Source organism: Streptopelia decaocto, assembly GCF_964273445.1.
Source record: "Streptopelia decaocto genome assembly, chromosome: 3".
Lineage (NCBI taxonomy): Eukaryota > Metazoa > Chordata > Aves > Columbiformes > Columbidae > Streptopelia > Streptopelia decaocto.
The window spans coordinates 9,596,118-9,621,105 of NC_138656.1; the positions used below are offsets into that span (position 1 = coordinate 9,596,118).

Below are 24,988 nucleotides of genomic sequence, written 5' to 3' on the forward strand. Positions count from 1 at the left end.
TTTAAGGTGGGGCCAAGTGTTACTATGAGCTGGTCCTGGTCTCTCAGTGGGTTGCAGCAATGGTACCGCTCTTTCCCAGGCATCTTTCTTCTACCAGCCCACCTCCTTCCCCTTCCCCCTTCCCCAGATCAGCATTTTTCAAATGTGAGTTCAGAGCAGGAACTTAATTTGGGCTTATCCAAAAGGTGACTCAGAGCACCCAGCTCTCTTTTTTAGCTACAGAGGCTCGTACCTTAACCCAAGCTACTTAAGGGGTCCTTCCAAAAGCAGGTCAAATGACTGTGTTCCCTGGATTTCTTGCTAGTAGCAAAAGGAAACTACCATGTTGCAGGGTCTAATGGAGGAGGTTTATGGGTCAAAGAAGAACAAATTCTCCACATGCCTTTTGAGACTTCTCTTAGTAATTCTGCAGCCTAACTTCAACATGTGCTCAATTTGTAACTGTGGTCCTCTCTGGTAATTAAATGGCTGGCATTAAAACATGACACGGGACTCTTTCCTCCCTCCTTCCCCTTTTTGTTACCGCAAGGCTGAGTTCCGTGGCTAAAATAATAGTGTTGACCACAGAGGGATGTTACATATTTTGAAATGAAGGCAGCCCAGAGAGAAAGGACCGGCAAGCTTTTCACTCTTGCCTCCAAGCACTTGCAAGTACAGCTTCTGGAATGCACAACTACTACTGTAATCCCTTAGGAAAATGGGATACAAAGGACTAGTCACTGCTTTGCCTGTCTCTCCTGTTCTTTGGAGGTGGCTGACCCCAAGAGGTGACAGCAAGAAAGAGTTCGATGGCTCTAATGAAGCTGTAGGAATAGGCACCACAGCATGTGTGGTGTCGGAAGGGAAGGAGGCAATACAGTTGCCCTCTTTCCCAGCCTCCGGAATTCAAGACTGTCCTTGGGCCTCCTAACATCTGCTGTGGAAGTTCATCATCTATACAAAGAAGCTGCTCTTTCCAAAAAGCAATGTAGAGGGATTACGTACAGTCTAAACCAGGAACTGCCCAGAAACCCATCAAGTGGGGAAAAAAAAAAACAATGGGATTCGGATTGCTTGACCCACACTGACCAGTGATTTCAGCCCACTACCCAGCTTCAACCCAGTGGCCTGAAAGCAGATTATGCTTTTAAATTACCAGGTTGTGTTTATTTCACTAGTATTTAAATTCTAATCATGCTGTAATTCATGAGTGCTCAGATGCTTGTTCAAGGAAAAGCAGAGACACGCTTTTCTACAGGGCGCATCTAAGCTATAAGAAATCATCTGCACATGGCATTTACATTTATCGTGCACCTGTGGCTGCATCCCCAATAGCTAGAGCAAAACAAATTTTCTAGGCTTTCCTTAATCTAATTTAGGTAGTACAGAAGGTAAATTTAGGCCTTAACAAGGACATAACTAAGCTAAGTGGTGAGATAAACCTTTCCAAACAAAGCTGGGCAATGAGCTAATGTCTGATATTTCAAGAAGGGGAATGGCTCTTGCAAAGAAGAGAAAGAGCTGAGCAAAGGTTTGACCTTTTACATCTTTCCCAGAAGACTGGAAAGGTGATAATACTGTGTACTAAACTTGGGACTCCCAGCAGCATGTTCCAGCTGTGATGAGTGCCACAAACTCTGTGTCCCTCCCTGCCAATGGATGACACCTCTCGGTGACGCTTCTGTTGGTGCTTTGACTGGCCTTGAACTATAAAAACAGTTCAAACAATAGCTGACAACAGCTTCTGATGGAGACTGCTTCGCACATGTGACCAAGAAAGCTTTCCACCATTATTAAGACTCAATTTCCTTTTTCCCCCTCCCCTCCTAGTGTTCAAATAATTTCCAGAAATATCAACACCTTCTTCAACAAACTTTTAACAATCCTTCTATAGGGAAGTGAAATGAGGAAGAAATATGTTTCAATGAAGGCTGAGTAAAAAAGCTGAAGAGAGATTTTAGCATACTAATTGCTTTAATTGAGAAGGGACCACCTTTTCCATTATCCGTCAGGAGTTATTTGTTCTGTAGGCAGCCATATCTTGTAGGGTTTTATTTTATACTGTGCTACTTTCACTGCACTGCCCCATGCTTCCAGCCGAACATGCTACATGTCATGCAACAGCAGATACGAGTGGCCTAAAGTACTTACACAATCCAGTCCACCGCTAATATCAAGGAGAGATCGTTGGTTGGAAGTCCAATGGCTTCCAAGATGATGGCGATGGTGAGCACTCCTCCGGCTGGGACCCCAGCTGCACCCACACTGGATGCGGTCGCTGTCACACTGCAAATCAATATACAACCCGTTAGCAGGAGCTCCACAGCACTCCTCTGCTACACTTAGTCACACGTTTCTCCACTATGGGAATTGAAAACAAACTCTACAGCATGGGACACACAGATCATTTGCTTCCCAGGCAAAGTCTTTCCTTCCTGCTTATGCAAAGTAATGGGTAAAGAGCACAGTTGCTCAGCAGGTGTCCACAGCAGCTATCAAGGCAATGACTCTGTGTTTAATACCATGATTGCCCTTTTAGAAAACAAAACAAAACAAAACAAACCACACACAACAAACTAACACAACTCTATCTTGCTGCCTTACTGATATATCCATTTCCAAGTCACGTATCAGTTCAGATATGCTGAGTACGTTACATCTCCTGGCCCCAAATGTATAAAGGTAAACCCTGCCATGCACAGTACTGTCCCTTCTCTGTATCTGGTTTGCACTCAAACACAGACCCTAAATCAGGAGCTGGAAACCTGTGGTGCATGTGCTATAGACACGGACCACACACCTTTTTGTGTGCAGATGTCTGCCATGGAGTGTTCCTTGGGCTGTCACTGCATAATCCTCAGGCCTGTGTTAACACCTGATTCAGTAAGAGTACCTGAAAAGCTGATTTGGCTACCTGCAAATAAAATAATGTCCCAGACCCGCCTTAAATAAACAAACAGTATACTAGGAAACGCAATAAGGAAGGAAATAAAACCTGGGCAGGGAGGGTAAAAAATGCCAGGAATCAGACCTAGGAAGCATCTGGTGGATACAACTGTGGCCTCTTGGCACAGTGAGGGGCTACAACTCCTTGTAGGATCCTCACTTAGGGGATTTTGAGGAGGAAAATGAAGAATCTGACACTTCATGGCATATGGGACATAGGAGGATATTCCGGGCATGGAGGGGAGAGTCCTGGAGAAGGAAGCAGGACCGAGGTGGTGGAGGGGGAAAATGGGGCAAAGCAGTCAGGAGGGGAATGACAATGGGCCCGACCTGGGAAGCCAGTGATGTGGTGGTAGGAAGGGCAGAGGTAAGCAGGAGCAGAGTCTTTAGTATAAAATTCATACATAGAGAACTGATGAGCTGACAGGAGGATTTTCTAAGACATCCTGAGGGAGAATCTGAGGTAGCTTTCTGAGTAGAGCAGCATGCCTCAATTACCCAGCTTAACGGTGAGCAGAGATGGGGGAGTGAGATGCTTAAGGAAGGAGAGGAATTTCTTGTGAGAAACAGCTTTAAACAGCTCAAAGTCTGTTTCAGAATTCCATTGCCCCTCCCAGGTTCCACCTTTTATTACATCGAGATTCTGGCAAAGCTTATAAAGCTTGAAAGACTCCATCCTTTAATCGCCCTATAATTATGTTTCATAGCAGTTCGCAAGCTTTACGTCAGAGATGTGGAATGCAAACTGCTAGCTATTAACAGAGAGACCACAGGCTTGAGTGTGTCTGGGAGCCAGAAGGATGTGGTTGCAATAGTAAGCAACTTACAGAATTGTGAAGATTTGCCCAGGGTTGAGGTCGACGTTGTTTAGCTGAGCAATAAACACAGCTGCCATGCACTGAAAAATAGCAGCTCCATCCATGTTTACAGTCGCCCCGATAGGAAGGATAAACCTGCTGATCCTCTTGTCGACTCCATTGTTCTCCTCAACACACTTGATCATTGACGGGAGAGTGGCTGAGCTAGAAAACGGAGAATAGGGAAAAGTCAAACACTAAGTCTCAGGCTGCACTGAAGGGAAAGTCACCATCTCATGGCTTTCATGTTTCTAACATGCTGCAGACAGGACTGTCAAGAAAACAATGTCATTTTATGGTCCCTCTCTGTCATGATAGCAATGAGAGACCCTACTTGTTGGTCTTGAGCAGTGATATTTAATAATCTGCTTCCCTCCAGACATAGCTGATAAGGACTCTAATCTCCCAGGGGCAAAAACTCATGACTTAACACAGTATGCAGCCTAACAGGGCTGTGGAATGATCAAGTCTCAAACCACAGAAGTACACCAATAGATGCCAATATAAACACAATGGGCGCAACAGCTATCTCTGTTAACGTTGTACTAGTGCCTCTCAAATGAACAGACTAATAATAGTAAATAACTGTTGGATTTATTTCTTGCATTATAAACTACATGGTTTTATTAATAAACCCCCACCTACTTCATGTACTTCAGCTCCTCTGACAGATATGCATCTACTTTTGGAGATGACCTGAAATGATTTTATATAGTTACAATATTTGATCAGGTGTTTGCTCCTTGAGAAAACTGTAAATGACATGCTTGATAGTTTGGCTATGACAAATAAAAGCTCATCAGGGCAAATCTTTGAAATCAATGTTAAGTCCCTTTACCCTAGCTAATAAGTCTGCTTTGCCTCTGCAAAATTAGTCTAAACTTGTTCCAAATACTTCTGAACTTGGAGAACTAAACTTCTCAGGGCAAAGTCCATCACTTAATACTGAAAGGATAAGTCGCAGGATCTTTTAAGGCAAATACTTCCACCTTTTCCCAAAAAAATTTCCAGCTCAGCATCATGCCACAGTTCCAGTATTTTGAGGAATTGTTTTCAACGGCTAATTATCAGTACATTCTGTGTGGCAGGCTGATGACAGCAACGAGACTCTACGCTCAGAAGTCTCTTTTTGCAATCTCAGGAACAATATTCACACTAAAACTCAACAGAGTTTGGTGTCTGAGACATAAGTGGTTTACAGTGCCAAACATGACCAGGCTATAATACCAAAAGAAGCACAGAAACCCACCTGGAGGAAGTGGCAAAAGCAGTGGCAAATGGTGTGATAAGGCCCAAGAGAAAACGATATGGATTTTGGCGGGTGGATGCAAAATAAATAAGGGGCAGAATGATTCCTCCATGGATGCAGTGGCCCAGAATAGAGGCGAAGATGTATTTTCCCAGACTGGTCACCAGAAGCATGATATCCTCCATTTCCACAATCTTGCTCCCAACAAGGAACGTAATGCCAATAGGTACATACCTGTGTAAAGAAATATTGCCTGTCATTACGTACAAACAGAAAGCCTTGAAAAACATGCCATTTTCTGTCCCTGAGATAACATTGTTCTGAAGAATATGCTGCTCCTACTGAAGAGTAGTGCTTAAGCAAATCTGGAAGGCCTCTCTAACATCCTTTCTTGGTGGAAAGCAAGCAGTCCAAGTGCAAAAGCTCTGTTCACCTGGGCCATCAAAGAGGCAGCTAGGAGAGTGCCAAAGGGACACAGAAATGCTGGCAGAAGCTATCAGGCCAAGACACCGGTGTGGAGTTTTAGCCCATCGGGGAGGAAGGCAGGCGAAGACCCAAAGCTAAAGTCACTGCTGAAGGGATGGCAGATGGTAGGAAAGAAAAAGGAGCAGTATTGTGTCACTGGAGCAGAGTGGAAGAGTCGGGTCTCACACATGTGGTGACTACCAGCAGAAGTATGAAGTTAGGTCATGAAAATGGTAGATGTACTGGGTGCCAAAATATTCAGCGTAGGAAAGAAAAAGCTAAGCCCATACCAGAGAGCTCAGCTACAAGCTGCTGATGCATGTGCCAAAGATAGCAATTAACTCTGCTATTTACCTACAAAAAACTAAGTTAAATGACCAGGCTTCCAGAGCTTTGCTTAAGCCAACAGCCATGTACATTCCCATGCCTCCTACCTAGAAACATGCCACGTCTTAGGACGTCAGCATTTGTTTGAGGTTTCCTTTGTCACGAACACCTGGAGCTGCTCCAGGGGCAGGGCCACCTGCGGGCCACAGCCACACCTCTGGTAGCGCAGCTCGGAACAGCCTCAAAAAGACAGAATTGCCCTTGTACCTACACCACAACAGCTATTAAGTGAACTGCAGGAATCATTTCAGGTCAAAAGTCAGTTCCTCTGAAACTCTACTTGGGATGTCTGTGTCTGAATAGCTCTGCTGATGCTGTCCCTGCTCCATTCATTTCTGCTTCTAAGATTAATAGATTCTAAAAGTGCTCTCCAAAACCATGCCTCAGGCACACGTGACTACAAAAGATCTGCTTGCACATCTCAGGAATAAAGACTTTTTTCTCCCACTCTCCCCTCCAATCCAATATCCATGTTCAAAGATGCTGACCTGTGGAGTTAAGACAAACTTCAGAAGGTTTGGTTAAGCATGCAAAGGTTTGGAAAGGTGGGCAAGCCTTAAGGTTGCCCAGATCACTCACTCCTTCTGAGCCTGCCTCTCCCTCAGTGGTTCTGCAGCTCCTCTGCTCTGTGCAGAAAGCACCTCCTTATGTTCCAGGTCAATGTGAGCATCCTCTCTCTGTCCTCCCTTGACCAAAACTCTAGAGAGGCCTGTTGAACCTTCCCTGCTTAGCTTCTACCCGTTCTGCAACATACTGCCTTGGCACTATGTTTCTGAGCACGCCGATGAGCCAGATCTAGCTGAGCCCCAGTCCCGTGCAAGCTCTGCAAACACAAACACTGGATTCAGAGCTGAGGCTGGATCCCTCCCCTTGAAGAACGAGGCTGGAGAGGAGGAAGGAACTGAGAGTTGAGACCAAAGTGCTGCTAAACCTGAGGGCAGCTGTTGAATGTCACTAGATATGAACCCAAGCTGCCTTTTCTCATGGTAGTATGATTTCACTCATTCCAGAGTATCCTTTGAGAAGTACGTGCAGCTTGACAGATTATGAATAAATACCACGATGACACAAGAGCCTTAAGGAAGGAAAGAGAACAAGTAAGGGTTACGGTGCACTGCACCGTTAAGTGTCAGGTGTGGCCCCGATAATCCACAAAGTAAAGGATTATATACCAACTGATTGGCTTGAAGTGTTAGCACTGTAATCAGCTGAATACTCGAACTGCCTTTTATCAGTATTCAGTGTCCAAGGAATTACACTCAAGAGTAAAAGTCTTAAGCTGCTTTGAGACTTCGAATTTTTCATTCCCTTATGACAGCAACTAATAGAGAGATCTGCCTGTGTAAAATCTGGTGTTTTGTTAAAATGTTTCTACTTCACAGAGGAAGGAAAATAGCAGGAATGAAAAATGCAGAATGAAGGGAGAAAAAAATACTTCTGCTAAGGCAAGCTTATAGCTTTTCCAATAGCTTTGGAAAGGGAGTGAGAAATGTCTGCCGTTAATTTGTTAGCTAGCAGCCCTTATGAATATTTTGTGTGTGAGGTGTTAGTACTGTTGGTTTCAGAGGAGCAGCCTAGACCCATCCAGCTGCACAAGAACAGCCATGCTACTGCTCTGAGGCCCAGATGCATCCTACTTGACAGAAAACATGGTCAGAAGGCTGGTCCTACCTCAGCTTAGGTGGCCTGAACCACTCTCTAGAGGTGCCTGCTGTCTCCTCTAACAGTGGTTTCTTGCCTAATGAGAAGTTCAGTGTGCTCCGGTTCCTAACATACAGACTATTCTAGGTGCCAAAAGCTTTGTGAAATTGGGCAGAGCAATATTCACCCCCTAAGTATGTCTGAACTCCAGGGAAGTAAGTGAAATAATAGATTTGCTCATTAATAGGCAGAAGACAAAATAAACAATCAACTTTAGGAAATACCTACTCTCAGGGATGTGAAATGGAAAAGAGAAACATCTCTGGAGAAGCAAGCACAAACAAGAAACAAACAGTTGATCGCTCTGCTAGTAACATTAGCTCCTGCTTCATCCAAAAAAATGAAAGAGATCTTAGAAGAGGAACAAAGAGTTAAAGATCTGCTGCATAACTCAGGCTGTGCTGGTAACAATGACAAAACACTCAAGAGCCAGCACTACTGTTTCAGTAGGATGAAGGGCACAGCCCTGGAGATTGGCCCCCCTTCTATACAGAGGAACATCGGTTCTCTGTCATCCTTTGATGCAAGTAAACAGGTGGGGTTCTGCATTCAATGCACTCAACAGCATTTCTCCCAAATCGGTACCAGTGAGTGGGTTATCTTATCTTCTGATGTCCTGAGATATCTTTCAGTTCAGTGCAAACAACCTTTCGACCCACAGAAAAATCACGGCATGATGCTACAAGTATTATTTTAGTTATGCATTGCATTTGCAAGTGCACTCCAAGCACAAACATCTCTGGCCTTCACATGACCATATTCCTCACTTGCTCACATCTCCTTTTTTCACTCAACGCCAGTGCCTTCAGGCACATGATGGCAGCCAGCCACAGGCTTATACTACTTTGAAACAGAAATACTTCTTTCCGCTAATTAGTCAAAAAGGAGTCCTGGAGAGGATTTTTAAGCAACCCTCTGAAGTGTTCCAGACTGATACCTTAAGCTATGCATGACTGTCTGGTTACAGGGCACAAGCAATAATTAAAGACCCCACCATGTGACACCATGACATCCATTTTTGCTGTGATGAGGGATCTGGTAGGAAAAAGCTGGAGATGGATAAATGGTGAGATCGCTGAACTGAACATAATATTGTACCACAGATGTATCTTGAGTCACACACTTACCACATAATCCAGGAAACCAAGACCATAGTCGCCTCATTGAACGAATTAAAGAAGCGAATCAGATCTTCCCCTTCCTCACCAAGCTTTTTCAGCGCCACTCCTAAAACCAGAGCGAACAGCACCAGTCCGAGAATATTCATCCCTTCAATCTCAGTACCAACAGGGATCTGTAGAGGCAAAAAAAAAGGCTTGTTAGACACAAGACTGGCACAAAACCCAACAAAAGGGTCACCTCATTTTGTTGCTGCCCAACTGATCTGAAATCAACAAGCAGAACCTGTTCTGGGAAGGAAGAACTTATTTTATTGAAGGAAACCAAATAAGATCTGGATGCAGTCCAGATACAAACCTCCCTATTTACGAGCTGGCATGGATTCACTGGATAAGGACCTGCCACTACCTCCCCTCATACCCTTCAACACAATACGTGTGCTCTCAGTGACTCGAACGGGAAACCTTCCCAGTTTACTCAGGACAAGCTCCACTGCAGATGCGAAACAGCATGGGCACCAATCACACACACGAGATTAAAAGACAGAAACTTTCCACCCTGCTTTCCCATGAGGGAAGGCACGTGTGGAAAAGACCATAGGCATAAATAGCAGAAACTTGTGATATTGACTGCCTAGGTCTGCTTATTCCACCAAGCATCATTCACTGTCAGTACTATGATATTTTACTGACTACAGAAATCATACCTGCAAGAGGCTTGCAGCAGTATGGCCCCAAACATGCTCTTATTATTTCCTGACACCTCTGATGATGGGAATCTGCTGGGCAAAAACTGCCAGCTCCATCACTTTAGTGCAATATTTATACTAAGGTGAAAGCCACAAGAAAACAACTAATGTTATGAAATGGGAAGAGGGGCAGAGGAAGGTAGCAAACCATGGAACCTGCTTGTTCATCTGTCCACATCAGCTTTGTGAGATACAGGGAGAGAACAGAAGAAATATCTGTTGCCCTGCTCAGAAATCATGTGGCTGCATGGTAATAGTAATAGAATAAAACCAGGATCTACCTATTGACAAAAACTAGTCTGCTCACAGGTCTGCTCTGCTGGTCCTTCACAGTTTGTTTCTGAAAGAGAGCTGGAGCCTATTTGGCAAGGTAGTATCTATAAACTGAATGAGTGTTCTTGTGGCTACATAAAAATATAATTGTTTTGACAAACTTCCCCTAGCCCCCTTCCAACTTGGCAGTACAAGCTCAACATGTCAAATTGTTGTTTTATTTGGAAGGGCTTCTAAAACAGATTAGGTTTGTGTGCAGGTTTTGGCCTTCTGGCTAGTTTAAGTAGACATTAGCTCAAGACTAGGAAAGAAAAATATATTCTGAGCTAAAAGCTTGAAATGAATATTGACTGAAGAAGCCGTGATAATGACCTGCTAAATCTGATAAAACCAGCCTGCTTGAGATGGTATTTTGGCTGGAACTATACTGCTGAACTGGACTGTCCCTTAGTGGCAGGTGGAAACAAAATACGGCAGGGAAGGGGGTAAAACATAAATTACACACAAAAGCATGCAGGCTAAACCGCTGTTAACAGAAGTGTTTACAAACAATGAAGGTTCTGGCTTTTTTTATTTGCTAGCTACAAAGTAGTTACATATAGGATCTATGATTTTTTTAATGGTACTTGTGCAGGGCTAAGTTGTCACTATTTATTTGATTTCCAATTGAAAGAACTGAAAACATGGCCAGGATATTAATAATGGGGCAGAGGGTTTCTCCAGAGATGTCTCAAGAAATGTGCTCATTTTTTCCACACACAGTTTTATAGTTCTAATAGTTTTATCTATATTCTGTTTAGTGTACATGGGAGCCCTAAAGTCTCATGTGGTTAGAGAAGTTAGACAAAAAAAATAAATAAACAAACTATCTGTGTACATGGCATGCACACATTTTTCTATTTTTCACTTCTGTTGGTAAAACATAACTCCAGGGTGGGAGATAAGGTTTCCCATAAGGCTGAATAGAAAGTGACAAAGCTTCGGTGATAATTTATCAGCAACAATGTACAAATCAATGTGCAAGTCTCAAATGTATTAGTAGGAAGTAAATATGTAGTAAAATAATACTGGCATGCCATTTCATCAAAATCAAAGCTTTCTCTGGGAAATGTCAACTTGGGCAAAATGTAAACATTTTTACACCAGAAAAGATAACTTTATTTACATGGAGTGAATACAACATTTTTTCACTTTGACACAACTTTTCACCTTGTTGTTTTGTTTTCTCTACTCATTGTTTTAGAATATATCTTTTATCAGGTTCATGTCATACAAGATTAATACAAAAAGTTCAGCTTGGAATGGAATTTTACTATAATAGGCCCCAACTTTTCCACAAAAAAAAAAAAAACAGCAAAACTAAAACCATTTAATGCTATTTAGGTTCTCATTCAGAATAAAATAGATATCAAACTTTGCTATGAAACAGAAATTAAGCATAAGCATTTCAAGCCCAGCATCCTGATGTGGATGTTATTCACTTTATACTGATGTTTTGCAAAGCATCTCTGCCCTCTAAACTCCTTCTACCAGAGATTTGCTTCTCAAATCATTAAATGCAGCGATGTGAGCCTTAAGCCCAGCAACTGCTACCATTTGGGCTTCTCAAAGACCTCGTCCCAGGAACGAGGCAGAAGTGCAGTGAATCTGCAAGGGGATTGCTCAGCATCCCACCGCTGTGTATGGCACACAGGTCCCAGAGCAAGATAGGGCTCAGGAGGCACACAGGAGAACCAGGGCTGCAGCTCCTAGTGCTTAATTTGGAAGGTGATTTCTCTGACTAGAGAAGCTCAAGACTCTTCTAAGTCATTCGATTCCCACAAGCATCAGCTGTTCCACCCTTTTCAGAGCCATGGGTACAAAAGGCTTGCCAAAGTTTGTTCTTGGGAAACTAGAGGAGGGCAAGAGATAGCGTCTCCAGTTAGTTATAGCCACATTTCATCTTAACCTCCTCAGTAGCCTACCGTGCTGAAATTGGCCAGTTCTCCTCAAACTCCCCTATAGCCCTCCAGAATGACATCACATGGAGTTTAGTCTTCTTTCACCCTTGGAGATGTCTCTCTCCACCTTGCTCCTGGCATTGCGATCACTGCTGCTGCTGCTGCTATCTAAGTGCTCACACTTATTAGTCCTTCAAGCCTAGCCCTTGTGATCTGGGGACCCCTGAATTCTTGGTGCCAGGAGGGAGGACTCTGCACAGCCACCAATAGCTGCTCAGCTGTTTCCTTCTATTCACTGTCATCCAGTGACCCCTTTCAGGTCTTGCTCTCCCTTTCTCCCTCTTGAGCCAATTTCCTTGCAGCACACAACATTCACCATCGCCTCCCATCACCACAGATGCAGGCAGAAGGTTTCACCATTTGCAGAGAGCAGTAACTTACTGCAAGAAATTGCTCCTTGCAAAGCAAGAGGACAATCTGCAGCATTCAGGGAATTTCACCTCCTTGCAGCACAATATGGAAAGAGTCCAGCAGTAAATCCTTAGCGGAAGATCCTCTCAATCCCAGCCTCTAAAACTGGCAGATGCTGAACAGCCTTTTTGTACTCTAACAGAAGAGTGCATCACCCCAAAGGAGCTGCCAAACCAAGCAGCATTGTAGACACCAAACAAAAACAGCTTTAATGAGAGCTTTGTTCCTGGATAAACTATGGGACACGTTATTGTTTGCTTGAAATTATGTGTAGGAAGATTCATGGAACTCTTCTGGTCCTTGAATCTCTCTGAAGATCTTACTGTTTTTTAGCTCTTGAAACAAAATGCTTATCAGGGAAACAACTGCTGACATTGAGCTGTCCCAGTAGTAGTAGGTGGCTGAAAAGAAAATGCAGCCATGTGATGTGAGGGGAAAAAAAGCCATCACCAGTTTGTGTATTTTTACTGCTGTCAAAAGAGGAACTTTGAGTTCCCCACAGCCTCCCTGTCCTGCAGATGGGGATCTGAGATAGCTTGTGCCCCAGGAAGCCTTGCTGCCGAAGAGACAGAGAGGACATAGCCATAAAAGCTAGGTAAACACAAGGGAAGCATGTGAAACAACAAAAAGGATGTGGCTGAGCAGACATCTAAGTGCCCCACTATTTATATCATCAGTCAGAGAATACAAGGCCTATTAACCAGTGGGGGGGAAAAGAAATAATCAATGGAAAATTTTGCTCTACGCTATTCATATGGGAAGCAGAAGGAAAATATTTCTCCTCTTCAATCAACTATTCTGCTGATGAAAGAAAACCTGAGATAGGAATATCTTTTTTTTTTCTGGAACCCAACTTCTATCACAATGGTATTTATACTACATATTACTCAAAAATCATACTCTTCCTTTCCAAACTTAATCCTCATCTATCCATAAACAATATGGTCAGACCAGTCCTGAAGCCAAGCTAACAAAACTGAGATGATGCTTTCTTTTTATTTGGTCCACTGTTCCCTAGAGACAGTAGGGCGTCTTCTGGAATTAAAGAAACTCAGCTCTAGTTCTGTTTCAACAGCTGAAGAAAAGTTTTGGAAAAGTAATAGTGGAAACAACCTTTACATCATAGCTGCTGGCAAAAACAGGCACCGGTGACAAATTCAGAATATTTTTACTGAAATTGCATCAAACAGGAGTCTGATAAGTGGGAAACGGAAAGAAGAAAACTGAAAAAGAATCTCATGTTTTAAATTGCAAAAAGAGAGATTCTTATCTCTTGAGGAAGAGTGATGGACTTGAACAAGCATTCAGAAAGTACTTGACAGCCAAGCCTCTGTCCCATGGACATGGTTGGCCCTGATCCGTGCTTGGTTGCCAAGGAGCCTCTATCAAACTTAATAATGAAGATGAATAAGAACAGTCTTACTCACCTTTAATTTACCTCTGATTTAAATGAAGAATAAGCCTACATTCTATAAGCAAATACATGTGTCCAAGCGCCCATTGTTACAGCCTTTCATAATAAACTTGGTTTTTAGCAGCATGAGGCTGCATGGGCATGTACTGCCTGAGGATATAACAGCAAGAGAAGAGAAAGAGCCGCATCCATGTCACATCGGGGCCAATGCAATCTCACAGGCACGGGCAGAGCACGGGCAGATGGGGTTGTGTTCTTTCTTCCCCAGTGAAACCGCTCACCCTGTCACAGCAGGCTTTCCCCTCACTTTTCCCCCTGCTCGGTCTTGTGCCACCCAAGTCACCTGTCACCCTGCCTCTGGGGCTGGTGAAAGTTCAGCCCATCAGCCAAAAGCAAAGTTCAGAAACAGACTGTTCTGCAGTGCCTGTTCACACACCGTGCGTCATGAGGAGAAGGTAATGAGGCCGGGGCTTCCAGCGCTCAGGAATACGTGTCAGAGTCCCTCTGGGATGAGCAAAAACTGCTTTTTCCTTGATGGTTTTACAAACTGGTGGGAAAGCAACAGCGGAGCCCTTCCACGACAAATACAAACATTATAAGTGTGTTGCTCTAGGGACATGCAAATTATTTTAAAAACGCAGTAGCCCAACATCCGATACTGATTTCAGATGGTCAGAATGAGCCTGAGAAATAGAAAATAACCCTGGAAGTCATTTTCAGTCTCAGACCTGTCTCCCCAAACCCTCATGAAAGCACACAAGATGCTTAATTTGGAGTGAGGTGACACATTGCGGGCTGGGATACCGGGTCTGTTTCATAGCATGTTGCCTGTAAGACAACATTAACTACTGCTGGACCTGCAACATGTCGGTTCTGGCCAATAATAAATACGTTTGATAGCCCGGTGCTGCATGAGAGATGCCACTCAGTGGGACATAGAACACCTCTGGAAGTCCTATGAGCTACACATGGAAGATAACACACTCTACCTCAGCTACAGCTGCAAATTAGTTTCCTTTTTGACACCATGGCAATAGCAGCCTGTTTGTAATGTTGTGTCTATAATTTTTACTCTTTCAGACCACTTGTTACTGCTTCAAACAAAATTTCAGCAGCATGGCAACAAGGAAAGATTCTCAACTAAGCTTTTTTTTTTTTTTCCCCAAAGAACCTTGGGCAGTGGAAAAAAGCTCATTCACTCCAAACTGTTAATGAAGAGTAAGGTTTAAGGGACATATTCAGCCAGCCTGATTGCTATTTAAACCCAAGTCTGCAGAAAGTTATTTGGAAGCATTAGGCAGAGCAACTTATCAAAATTTAGATCAAGTGAGACCAGGTCTAAGAAAGCATGGCCTAAAAATAAGGTCTCAAGGGTCAGATCAGTTGAGCCCAATGCTCCTATCCATACTAGCTTTCTTGTGTGGCTGCAGGTAACTCATCTGGCTCATGTGTGTCTCTGTTCCAGGCAAAGAACTTGTTTCTTTCCAATGACTGCTGGAAAGGATTAAAGACCGTGAAGTAGTCAAATATTACATTGACAAGGGTTTGTATAAAAACCTAAGAAGTGACCATACCTTTTCTGTTGTGACATTTCCAGAGGTAGTGTTTCTGAGCAGCACCTTATATTCTGTCGCATACTGCAGGTAAGAAAAACAAACAAAACCACAATGTTTGCCAGTCACACTAGCAATATGACCATATCATTTCACAAGGAGGATACTGCTGTTAGGAAGACTTTTCTAGAGACCATTCTATGGAAGCTAACGAGCCTGTCCTGTGCAAGAAAAAAAGGGAGTGAGAGCATATGCAGCTCCTGTCCCACATGGAAACAGAGAAGCGCTCCATGATCCCCGAGCTCCCAGGTTTGGGTAACAACCAAAGAATTCATCTAAGTGTTCCTGCTCTGGCAGGGGGATTGGACTAGATGATCTTTTGAGGTCCCTTCCAATCCCTAACGTTCTGTGATTCTGTAATTCCCCTCTCCTTCACCTTGCTATTGCTCACACACCATGCTGTCGCGCTGGCTCCTGCAGAAGGCAAGTAGCACTTGTGCTGTTTCACTGTTAGAAATGGTGAGGCAGGCATTAAAATTGTCAGTAAAATATCTAAAATCTAGGGCAACAGTTTACTTTGATAAATTAGCAAAAGCAGGGCACTGCTTTGGGCTTGTTTTCTTTAGATATAAAATAGGGGAAATAAAATCTTATGTACTTGCCAATTACCTGTGACAACAGCAGCACAGAGGAAGGAGGACGTTTTTATTTGATTCCTGAACATACAGAACCCTGACACTCAAGACACCACAGAATATCCTTTTTTAACGATATTTTTGTACTGCTTCTATGTTTATTTATAGACTTGTACTATGTTGTGTATATACTCAAAATGGGACTTAGTAATAAGATCTAAATCAAAACCTTCTTGGAGCCCCACAGCTCCTGTCCATCAGTTTAAACAACACTATGTTCTGGTACAACTTATCATCCTACCGCACTTAGTCCTCTGTCAGAAGCCAGGCTGAGCAATTAATCCAGCAAGGAGTACAATGTAAAATATTGAATAAAAGCATCAGGCAACAGGTAATGCTTACACACACCACAGGTGTAAAAGTTTAAAGAACATTTTTGGTGGAGGTACAAGCTACTAATTTGCCCTTCTTTTTTTGTTTTGAGGAGTATTTTTCAAAATCAAACCATGTGCTATGGAAGTTGTGTGTACATCAGGTGCTTTTAAAAATCCCACCTACTGTAAGTAAATTAACTTTTGGTATTTTCTGCATCATCTTTCTAGTCCTTTCTAAAGAGCAGTCACTTTGTCTGTCTGTGTACTGTAGCTAATGTCCAAAGTCCACACATATCTTACCGTTCGGAAAGCTGCAGCAACAAGATTTGCAGGAAACAGGTTTCTGTAAAATAAAAACAAGAAAATTAAATATTTCTTGTAGAACTTCTAAAACAAATGCACCAATGTGTTTTAGCCTCAGGAACTGAATTCCTTTTGCAAGGCAAGCATATTGGCATTAGTGAGGTACGTGCTACAGAAGACAGTCTGGCAGCAGGAAGCAGATGTCTTGCTACACCCCCGGGGTGTGAACGCCATCTTCTCTTGCTCACATAAAAAGGTCCCTGCTTGTCTGCCACATGTTACCATTTGGGCAGGGACACCAGGGGCAATGGGACACGATGCTGGTTATACACCCTCAGTGGTTACAGAAACTGGCTTAGCCACACCAGCTAAATCAACAGCTGATGGCCTCCAGGGTCAGGCAGATTTTTAACACTACTCACATGATTACACGTTGCTCGCAGCCCCAACAGGAAGGACAATCCAATCAGCAAAATCCACTTAAGAGAATGGCATAACCCTTCAACAAAGGGTCAGCTTCCCTGAACACTGAGGTAAAGCAGAACAATGTCATGGGCCAGAGCTGTCTGCAAGGGCTGAAGGGGTTAAACGGCACAGATGAAAGTAGGGGCAACTCATGTAGAAAGCGGCAAGATCCGAATTTGGTAGTGCCTCCATACAAAAATGCAAATTGAGCACTAGGTTTGTGCAGGGAGTGTGACACGCAACACGACACACACTTCTACTGGGCATCCAGTGTATTTGTGCATCTGTGAAGCAACAAGAACAGGATAAACAGCTAACTGGACCATGTAGGGAAAAAGTTGCTTATTGTATTTTGTATTTCTTTTTAATGCTATACTTCCTTTCTCCCCTTATGGTGGTAAAGAACATCTGTTCCCCTAGCCAAATGGCAGCTTTTTTTGCTGTATCAGAAAGCAAAATAGGAACAACAACTGATCTCTGGGGTGACAGCAGGACCCTTGCTGGCAAGGGTAGGAAGGTTATGGGCATGAACTGAATATACTGCCAGCCAAACGCATCCAGGAGGCACAAGAACTCTTACGGTGAGGAAACCTGACCCAGAGTCAGTTAACTGTGGCAAAACACATTTGGGGAGCTGCTCTGCACCCTCTGCTCCTTGCGCTGCCCTGAGGAAGGCCAAGGCCGTGCCTCATTAACCTCCCCCCAGATTTTGCTGTAGTTACCCTGGCAAACACTTTAAACCGGGCCTTCGGCTGTGATAATTCCATGGATGACGTGGAAGGCGCAAATCCAAACCACAGCAAGAACTGGAGAAGCAGAGTCAAATCTTCGAAAGCAAGAAGGAGCTTAAGATAGAGCACAGATAAGGACTTTGGTCTTTTCCACTGCATAGCTCTGTTACCCGACCGCACAGCCAGGGCTTTCCCACAGCCCTGACAGCAACGAGAAGTACACAGACCTTCCCAGACGAGTAGCTGCTGTGAACTACCTCAGCCTTGCTGCTGCATTACATTAGGAGGCAGACGCAAAAGTCAAGTTTCTGTAATAATAATTTGGCTCCTAGAGTCTGTGTTTCACTGAGCATGAAAGAAATAGCAACTTAAAATTTGACAATACAGCTGTCTGAAAGTAGGAGAGCAAGCTCTAGCTTTGCAAAGATGCTTAGGAATTGGTCAAATAAGGTCAATGGAACAGATCGCGTGCGCCAATTCTTGCACAGCTGGAGCTCTCTGATGCATAAAACCTCCCTTAAAGTAAAAACAAACTTACTTTTATCAGGAATAAAACATCATATATATAAATGGGCCCAGCTCAGTGCACAGTTTTAACCAAAAACAAGTAAACATGCTGTTGCAAAAATAAGGATATTTCTTTTCAACTTTTCATAGCAGGATGATTACTTAAAAAAAAAAAAAAAAAGACTGGATTTTGAAGAAGCAAAAAGATGAAAAAAGACTTAAAACCAATCAGAAATCAAATTACTCTTTGGGTTTTTTTAAATCAGCCTTCCATCCTGATGAAACAAAGCCAAAGGAAATAATCCTAAAGCCTAAACAATATGGTTCTCCAATGTTTAAACGTGGCCGAGAAACCAAACCCTCCATAATTTACACAGTATGTCAGGCATGGGCCTCAGTAATTAAACACTAACTTAACCCCAAGCCTATACTTAAAGCACATGGTTGAGTGATGCCAGCAGCCCTGCCACAGCAAAGCAAAGGGCAGGTTCTTACTGCAAGTGTGAATAGCACTAAAGCTGTTCAAATACGAGCAGGTAACAGTCACTCTTCTTTACCTCTGGAGCAGCAGTTATAGGACTCGACTCTGAGTACAGTAAAGAGCATTTTTGACAATCCACCAAGTAAAAAAATCTGTATCTCAATTCAGCAGCTCAGAAGGAGCTTTGTGTTTTGTTCAACTTCAAAGCACAGCTGCCTGCAAAGTCCCAACAACACACAAAATAATGTTTTGATCCTCTTTGTTTCAAACCCCAAAGTTTAAGAACAAACTGTGTCAGGTCACAAAAAGCAACCAAAAAATAAATGGCTTGTCTTAGAGGCATGAGTTCTGCACAGACTACACTCATTGCTCACCTAGGATCAGTCAGTGTGTGAATTAAATTAAGCTGTAATTATGGGTGCGTCAGACCGCAGGTTTTTACCTGAGGATGGATTTGCGCAAGAACGCCATAACAGCGCCTAAAAAAAATGAACGGGTCAGGATGCCTCATGCTCCAGGGAGAGCCAAAAGCTGGCTGGTGATCTGCCTGGGCTCATCGTATGCTGGTGCCCGCAGGCTTTGCTCATCATGTGAGGCGAGACAAAGTTCACCCACCACAGAAATCCAGGCCCGGTTCTGTCCCTGCGAGCCCGTGTTCGCCCCATCCCCAAGCCCAAACGGAGGAGTCGCACGGGGAAGCGCAAACATCTCTCCCATCCAGGTAAACCGGTGATCAGGAAAGCTCGTGAGTTGGGTAATTGGGCATGCAAATTAAATGTGGGTGTCTGCCAGCTGGTTTTTCTGCACAAACAAAATCTTCAGGGTTTTTTTTGCTTTGAAAGCCCGTACTAGATGCAAATGTGGAGTATAAAAGAATCATCACAGTTATACCAGTGGATTTCTGACTATTGCTGCTGTTTCTAATGGCCCCATCCCTGCTGCTGCTATGCCCTGTGCTAGAGAACAGGGTTGCCTTTTCAAAGCAGATATGGGTTATCACATGAGCACAGCGCTGAGCAAACACTGAGTCTGGGCGATAAGGAGCCCAGCACAGGGATCTGGGATCAGGCAGCTTTGGCCCTGTGATGCAGAGAGATGAAACCTGCTCTTACGTGGCAAGAATGAGACAAGCCAGCGACGCATGACATCATGGCAGGGGACAGCTGTTCTGCATGCACCCTAGGTGCTCCACTGCTGCCAGGACCTTGCTCCATGGAGAGGGATGGATTATCCATGCATGGACACAACTGCCTTTGTGCCATAAAGGTGAAGTAGGTGCTACAAAGGCAAGCACAGGGCAGGAAAGTGTCTCTTTACCTGTTGCAAGTTGCGTACAAAGCACCACCACCCCCAAAAAAATAATGTCAGAAATCCATCAGACAGCTGTCAAGGGTGACAGTTGTGTCCTGGGGCTGAAGCGGCAGCTGGGCTGAGCCAAGAAACCTCCACGAACCTGCGTAACACACAATGTGAGAGAGCACTCATCTCAGGTCCTCTTAAAATAGGAACCAGAAAGCAGCAGCACCAAGGGCGGCAGTTTCAGGGTCCAAGTACTTTCTGACTGAACACTGTGCTCATCACACTATCTTCCCATGCACAGCCAGAAAAATGCAGCTGTTTCCTTCTCCCCAGGGAGGAGCTGCTCCCACCAGACGGGAAGGGATCATTACTCCTCTAACCAAATTCAGCAGGAAGGTCTCACCGTATTTTTTACTGTAACAGAAATCTTAGTTTAGCTGCAGCATTCAGTGCTGGGAAACCCAGGTGACTAAGGAAACCTGGAGCTGTAAAGGGAGCAAAACCATGTTGCAGCTCCCATCCTTCTCGATTTTGATATTACAGTCAAATTCCTCTCTTCTTTACCCTATATCTTTCCACCAGTAGAATAAGGATGGCACAGGAACTCCTTCATTGCATGTGTAATGGATTTTTATTAATAACTGTTCCTAAATTATCCTTTTGCTAGAGCTCTGCAAACAACTTTGCTCTGGCAGCAAAAGCATGAAGGGAAATCCAGGCAAACAGAACAAACCCCTAAAATACTACGCATTCCTCTTGCATTGCTTCTCACAAAAAAGTTCCACTTCCAATGCCAAAAACCTTGCTGCTGGGAAACATATTTCTGTGAAAAAGCCTAGAAAAAAATATTCTGTATTGCGTTATCTCCTGTTTGGGTTTTGTTTTGTTTTGTTTTCTCTCAATGAAGTGTTTTCAATGGTAGGAGTCCACTGACAGCAACTTTATTGCCATCTGTGGCAACCTGCCAGAGCCCGGTTCAGATTGCTCCAATACCTTTATTTTTCTTTCTGTTCTTTCTGGTTTCATTCAATACCACATAACAATTTTTCTCATCTTTTTGATAGGTGGATGCACAATACATGCCCTGGACATACACCGATTTATGAGTGCGTGCATTTGCTTTAACACAGAGAAACTTGAAAATGTGTTTACTTATAGCAGATATTTTATATTTTTTGCTTTAATGGTCCCATCTGCATCTTTGTTGCTTGGAAAAAAACAAAACAAAACATAGGGGAGTCAGTAGTAAAAGGCAACGAATATACAGAGCGAAAGAAAGGAGCAGAAATGTTCAGAGGCTTCCTAAAATAACACCAACCAAGACAGTGCAGGCACATGAACAAAACCACTGACTACAAAGATCAGTCAGCAATCCCTACAGTTCAAGAGAGGATGCAGGCTCAGAAAATGAACCAAGTGAAGGTGGACAGTAACACTTACTAATTTTCCTTTTGCTGAGGGTACCCCGAAGTTAAAAGTTAGTTGTCCAGCTACGAAACCCAGTGGTTAGCCTATCTTGGCAAACCACCATCAGTGTAACTGCAACTATTCTGGCCACTTTTTATTCTATTTATCACTACAAAGGTGGCATCTCCCTCTCTTCTCCCAACGCTCAGGTTTTTCCTCTCTCTTTCCACATCACGATTTCAGAGACAGGCTTCACAGCTGATGCTTTTGGCTGACTCACCAGGAAGTCCAAGGCTTTAAGAAACAAAAGCTACAGGAGCGACTGGTGCCCGAGCGAGGGTCACTGCACCCCAAGGTCCACCCTGGCCCTCTGCCCCGCAGCCGAGTCAGCAGAACGTTACCGGCGCTTGTCCCCAATCTCGAGCTCACCCCCACCTTCCCTCCGGCTCCGACGCTGCTCGAAGCCAACGCACGGGCTTGCAGACTGCACCCTGGGTAGCCCCTTTGGCAGCACAGCTGGTAACCTCTGGCGGAGAGACAGAAAGGGCAGTGAGGAGCAATGAAATTTAAACTGTTTTTGCAGACTTGCTCGGCAGCCTGAGGAAACTTGACCTCACCACCCAGGGCAGACACCTGGACCTCTGCGTACCCTTTCTATAAAAAACAGATGATGCTACTACCTCCTTCCCTCCCTGGACTGTTACAGCTGCAGCTGGATTAAAACCAGAATTCCCTTCCCAAAGCCAATTCCACAGTTTCAAAACATGTTTTCATCCCAAAATTGTGCAAAGAAAGCCTGTTCCAGACCTTTTTTCCCACAAAAAAATATTGTAAAACATTTTGTTGAAATGTTCCTTCCTGATGAGTGAGATTTTCTACTTAAGTCTTTTGTCTAAAATTACAGCAAAACATTGACCTCACTGGAATGAAGTGCCAGGATCACCCACTGTTGGAAATTCTGACAGGATCAACAGGTTCCTGTGAAACTGTTTGATTTTGTTGAATCAGCAAATATAAATCAGAGCCAAAACAAAACTCTGACCTTATCAAAACATGAAGTCTTGACAATTGCCCATCAGAAGAGTCAACAAATCAATGGATTCTTGCAAAATGCTTGACCCTGCTGTCTCAACCGCTTTTCAACAAGCTGTGATTGGGCTGTGTTAGCGGGTGGATGGAGTCACCTCCTGGTCACCATCTCTCTCCTCCTCACCTGTTTCTCCCTGGTCAGAAGCCCAACACGATCAGAGCCAAGCTTGGTTTCCACTGTCATCTGCGCAGGTGGGTGCTGAGCCCCAGAGCACCCCATTCCCCCACTCATAACCAAGATGTATAGAGCTCTTTATTCTCCATTGCTTTGCATTCTCCACCAAACAAATGAGTAAGGGATGACACCAGAAATGCTAAAATTTCCTGTCATTCTCCTCATCTTCTGCTGACACTCAGTGCTCACCTGTTTGGTACAACTGAGCTGTTCTCCATGCCAGATGCTCTGGAGATGTTCATGAGGTCCAGCTTCAGCTAGGACCACATGGAGCAGGTGTGCTCCAGAGGCCAGCTTAATGCAAAAGCCTGAACTCCGTGCTCTGGAGAAGCCTGTCTTTCTTCATTGACATGGGAAATCCAAGGTCCCCCCTTGGGTTCAGGTGCTCCAGCAACTCAAGCTGGAGGAAGACAGACAAACTAGACCTGGAAGGGACACACCAAGACAGAGGCAGCCTTTTGGCTGACCACTGAGTCATCATCTATTTGCTACCAAAGTCCAAGATAAATGTCTTTTCCAGAGGGAGTGTCTGCACGCATAGGTACATGTTTGTGCAGAAGCATTAGACTTGGAAACTGAAGACCTCAGCCAAGAATTAAGCTGGCCTACAGACATCGCTGTGACAATAGAAAGCAACATCTTTGGTCACTAACTAATACACTTCCCAAAAGCAGAAGGGATCTGCATCCTGGGAAAGGACACCCTGTGTCATCCCTGAAGAAGCCATGGCAAAGACTGACTCACAGCTCTGATTTCGCTGTTTCTTCCTTGGGCCATGTTTTTACAATCTGTTTTCAGTGCTGTAGGGGGACTCAGTTTACCTGTTTGCACCTCACTTTTACCTTTTATCTGAAACTAAGCTGAGCAGTGAAGCCTTGAAGGATATGGCCAGTCCTGTGACACAATTGAAAACAATTTTTTTTTTCCTGTATCTCATGGAAAGCTTCAGCACCAAAAGAGAGAAAAGGAAAAACAAAGAGCAAGATGCTGCAAGACCCACCCACCAACACTGAAGGCAATGGTTTAAGCTCTCCAGGCCTACAGACATTAACTGAAGATGAGGTTACTCTGGTACCTTCCGCCAGAGCAAGAGAGAAGATCGATGCTCAAATCAGAACACCCACACTTTCAAAAGCAGGTTAAAAAAAAATAAATAAATAAAAAATAAAGGAAAGGGAGAAGAAAATCACAAAACTTTGGAGTTAAGGATTCAGTCTCACCACCATTATAACTTCTTTGAAGACGAACCCTCCACCTGCCTTTACAGAGCAGAGTGAGAAGCAGCTTTCTGCTCCCAGCTTCACAGATATTACCTACAGCCTGAAGCTCGCTGGAGCATCCCTGCCCTGTTTCTCAGCTACGTCCTACTCGGTACTGCGCGGCAACACAGGAGTGAAACACCAGCTACAGTAGCCATGCCAGAATGCACATGGAGCAGCCACTGCTACAGTCATCTTTCCAACTCTCCCACTTGTGCTGACTCTTTTTTGTATTTTCCTTCACCTGCCTATACTTCCATTCCATGTCACCTTCACAGCCAGGACACCTACTCTCTATGTCCTGTTATCACTTCTTAACGTGCTCTGTCAGGAATTGCTGGTCCTTAAGGGAGGACCTTACTTGTGAGTCGTTAAGAGAGGTGGGCTGAGGACATAAAGTACGTGGCTGCCAATGGGACAAACTGGAGTACACTTTCTGTCCAAAGGGAACATGCTTCTCTCTGGGGCACAAAAGGACATGAACATGGATATGTAAACACAGGCATTCTAAAACTCTTCTTATCTTTGTTGCCACATAGGTTTACTCAAACACAGTGAAAAAGTCTCAGCTGAAAAACTGAACTCGTAAAAGCAAAGCAAACAATCTAAATAAAAATCTCTCACATAGTTTTGCAATTACCAAGATATCTGCTAAGCACAACTCTCCAGCCACTTCGCTGGTATGGTCGTCTCCCTTAAACTTCCACTTGCATCTTAGTAACAAGATCTACCACCTCCAAAGCCTTTCATCTTCCAATGTTTCAGCAAACCTCCACACTCCCTATTGATGTACGATCACTTGCCACCACTCCCTCAGCTACAATCGCCACGAGAAATCCAGCCGTCACTTCCCAATATTCCTTTATTCCACAGCTTTTCTCAGGCACCTGTAATACACTTCTCCATGACTGTCCAACACTACTCAGGTGTTAAAAAGTGGTACGGCCAGAGCCGGGATAACAAAGCGCATCAGCTGTCCACATCTGAGGTTCTGCACCAAGATTCATCAAAGCACAAGAAACCACAGTTGGAAGTCTGATACTCAAAAAGCTGGCTGGATGTTTGCCTCATTTGTGTAAGTGTTCCTCTCTTATTTAAAGAGCTGGACAGATGTCAACAAGACATGAGCTGTAAGAAAAAAATAAAAGGTGAAGCCTGCAA

The 24,988-nt window shown here is 43.9% G+C and overlaps 1 protein-coding gene across 4 annotated transcripts in view; it reads right to left on the minus strand.

Annotated features, from left to right (window-relative positions):
* The window catches only part of SLC1A4 (solute carrier family 1 member 4), a 43,540-nt gene that overhangs the window by 16,278 nt on the left and 2,274 nt on the right, over positions 1-24,988 (minus strand). For all 4 annotated transcript variants that reach the window (XR_014183538.1, XR_014183539.1, XR_014183540.1 and 1 more), the window contains exons 2-7: positions 16,412-16,454; positions 15,124-15,186; positions 8,712-8,878; positions 5,032-5,265; positions 3,753-3,947; positions 2,131-2,265 (exon numbers count right to left, since the gene is read on the minus strand). Coding sequence is in view for 1 of the 4 variants with exons in the window: in XM_082047727.1 (XP_081903853.1) it covers positions 2,131-2,265; positions 3,753-3,947; positions 5,032-5,265; positions 8,712-8,878; positions 15,124-15,186; positions 16,412-16,454 (837 nt within the window). In the remaining 3 variants the exon portion in view is untranslated. The remainder of the gene's footprint in view (positions 1-2,130; positions 2,266-3,752; positions 3,948-5,031; positions 5,266-8,711; positions 8,879-15,123; positions 15,187-16,411; positions 16,455-24,988) is intronic.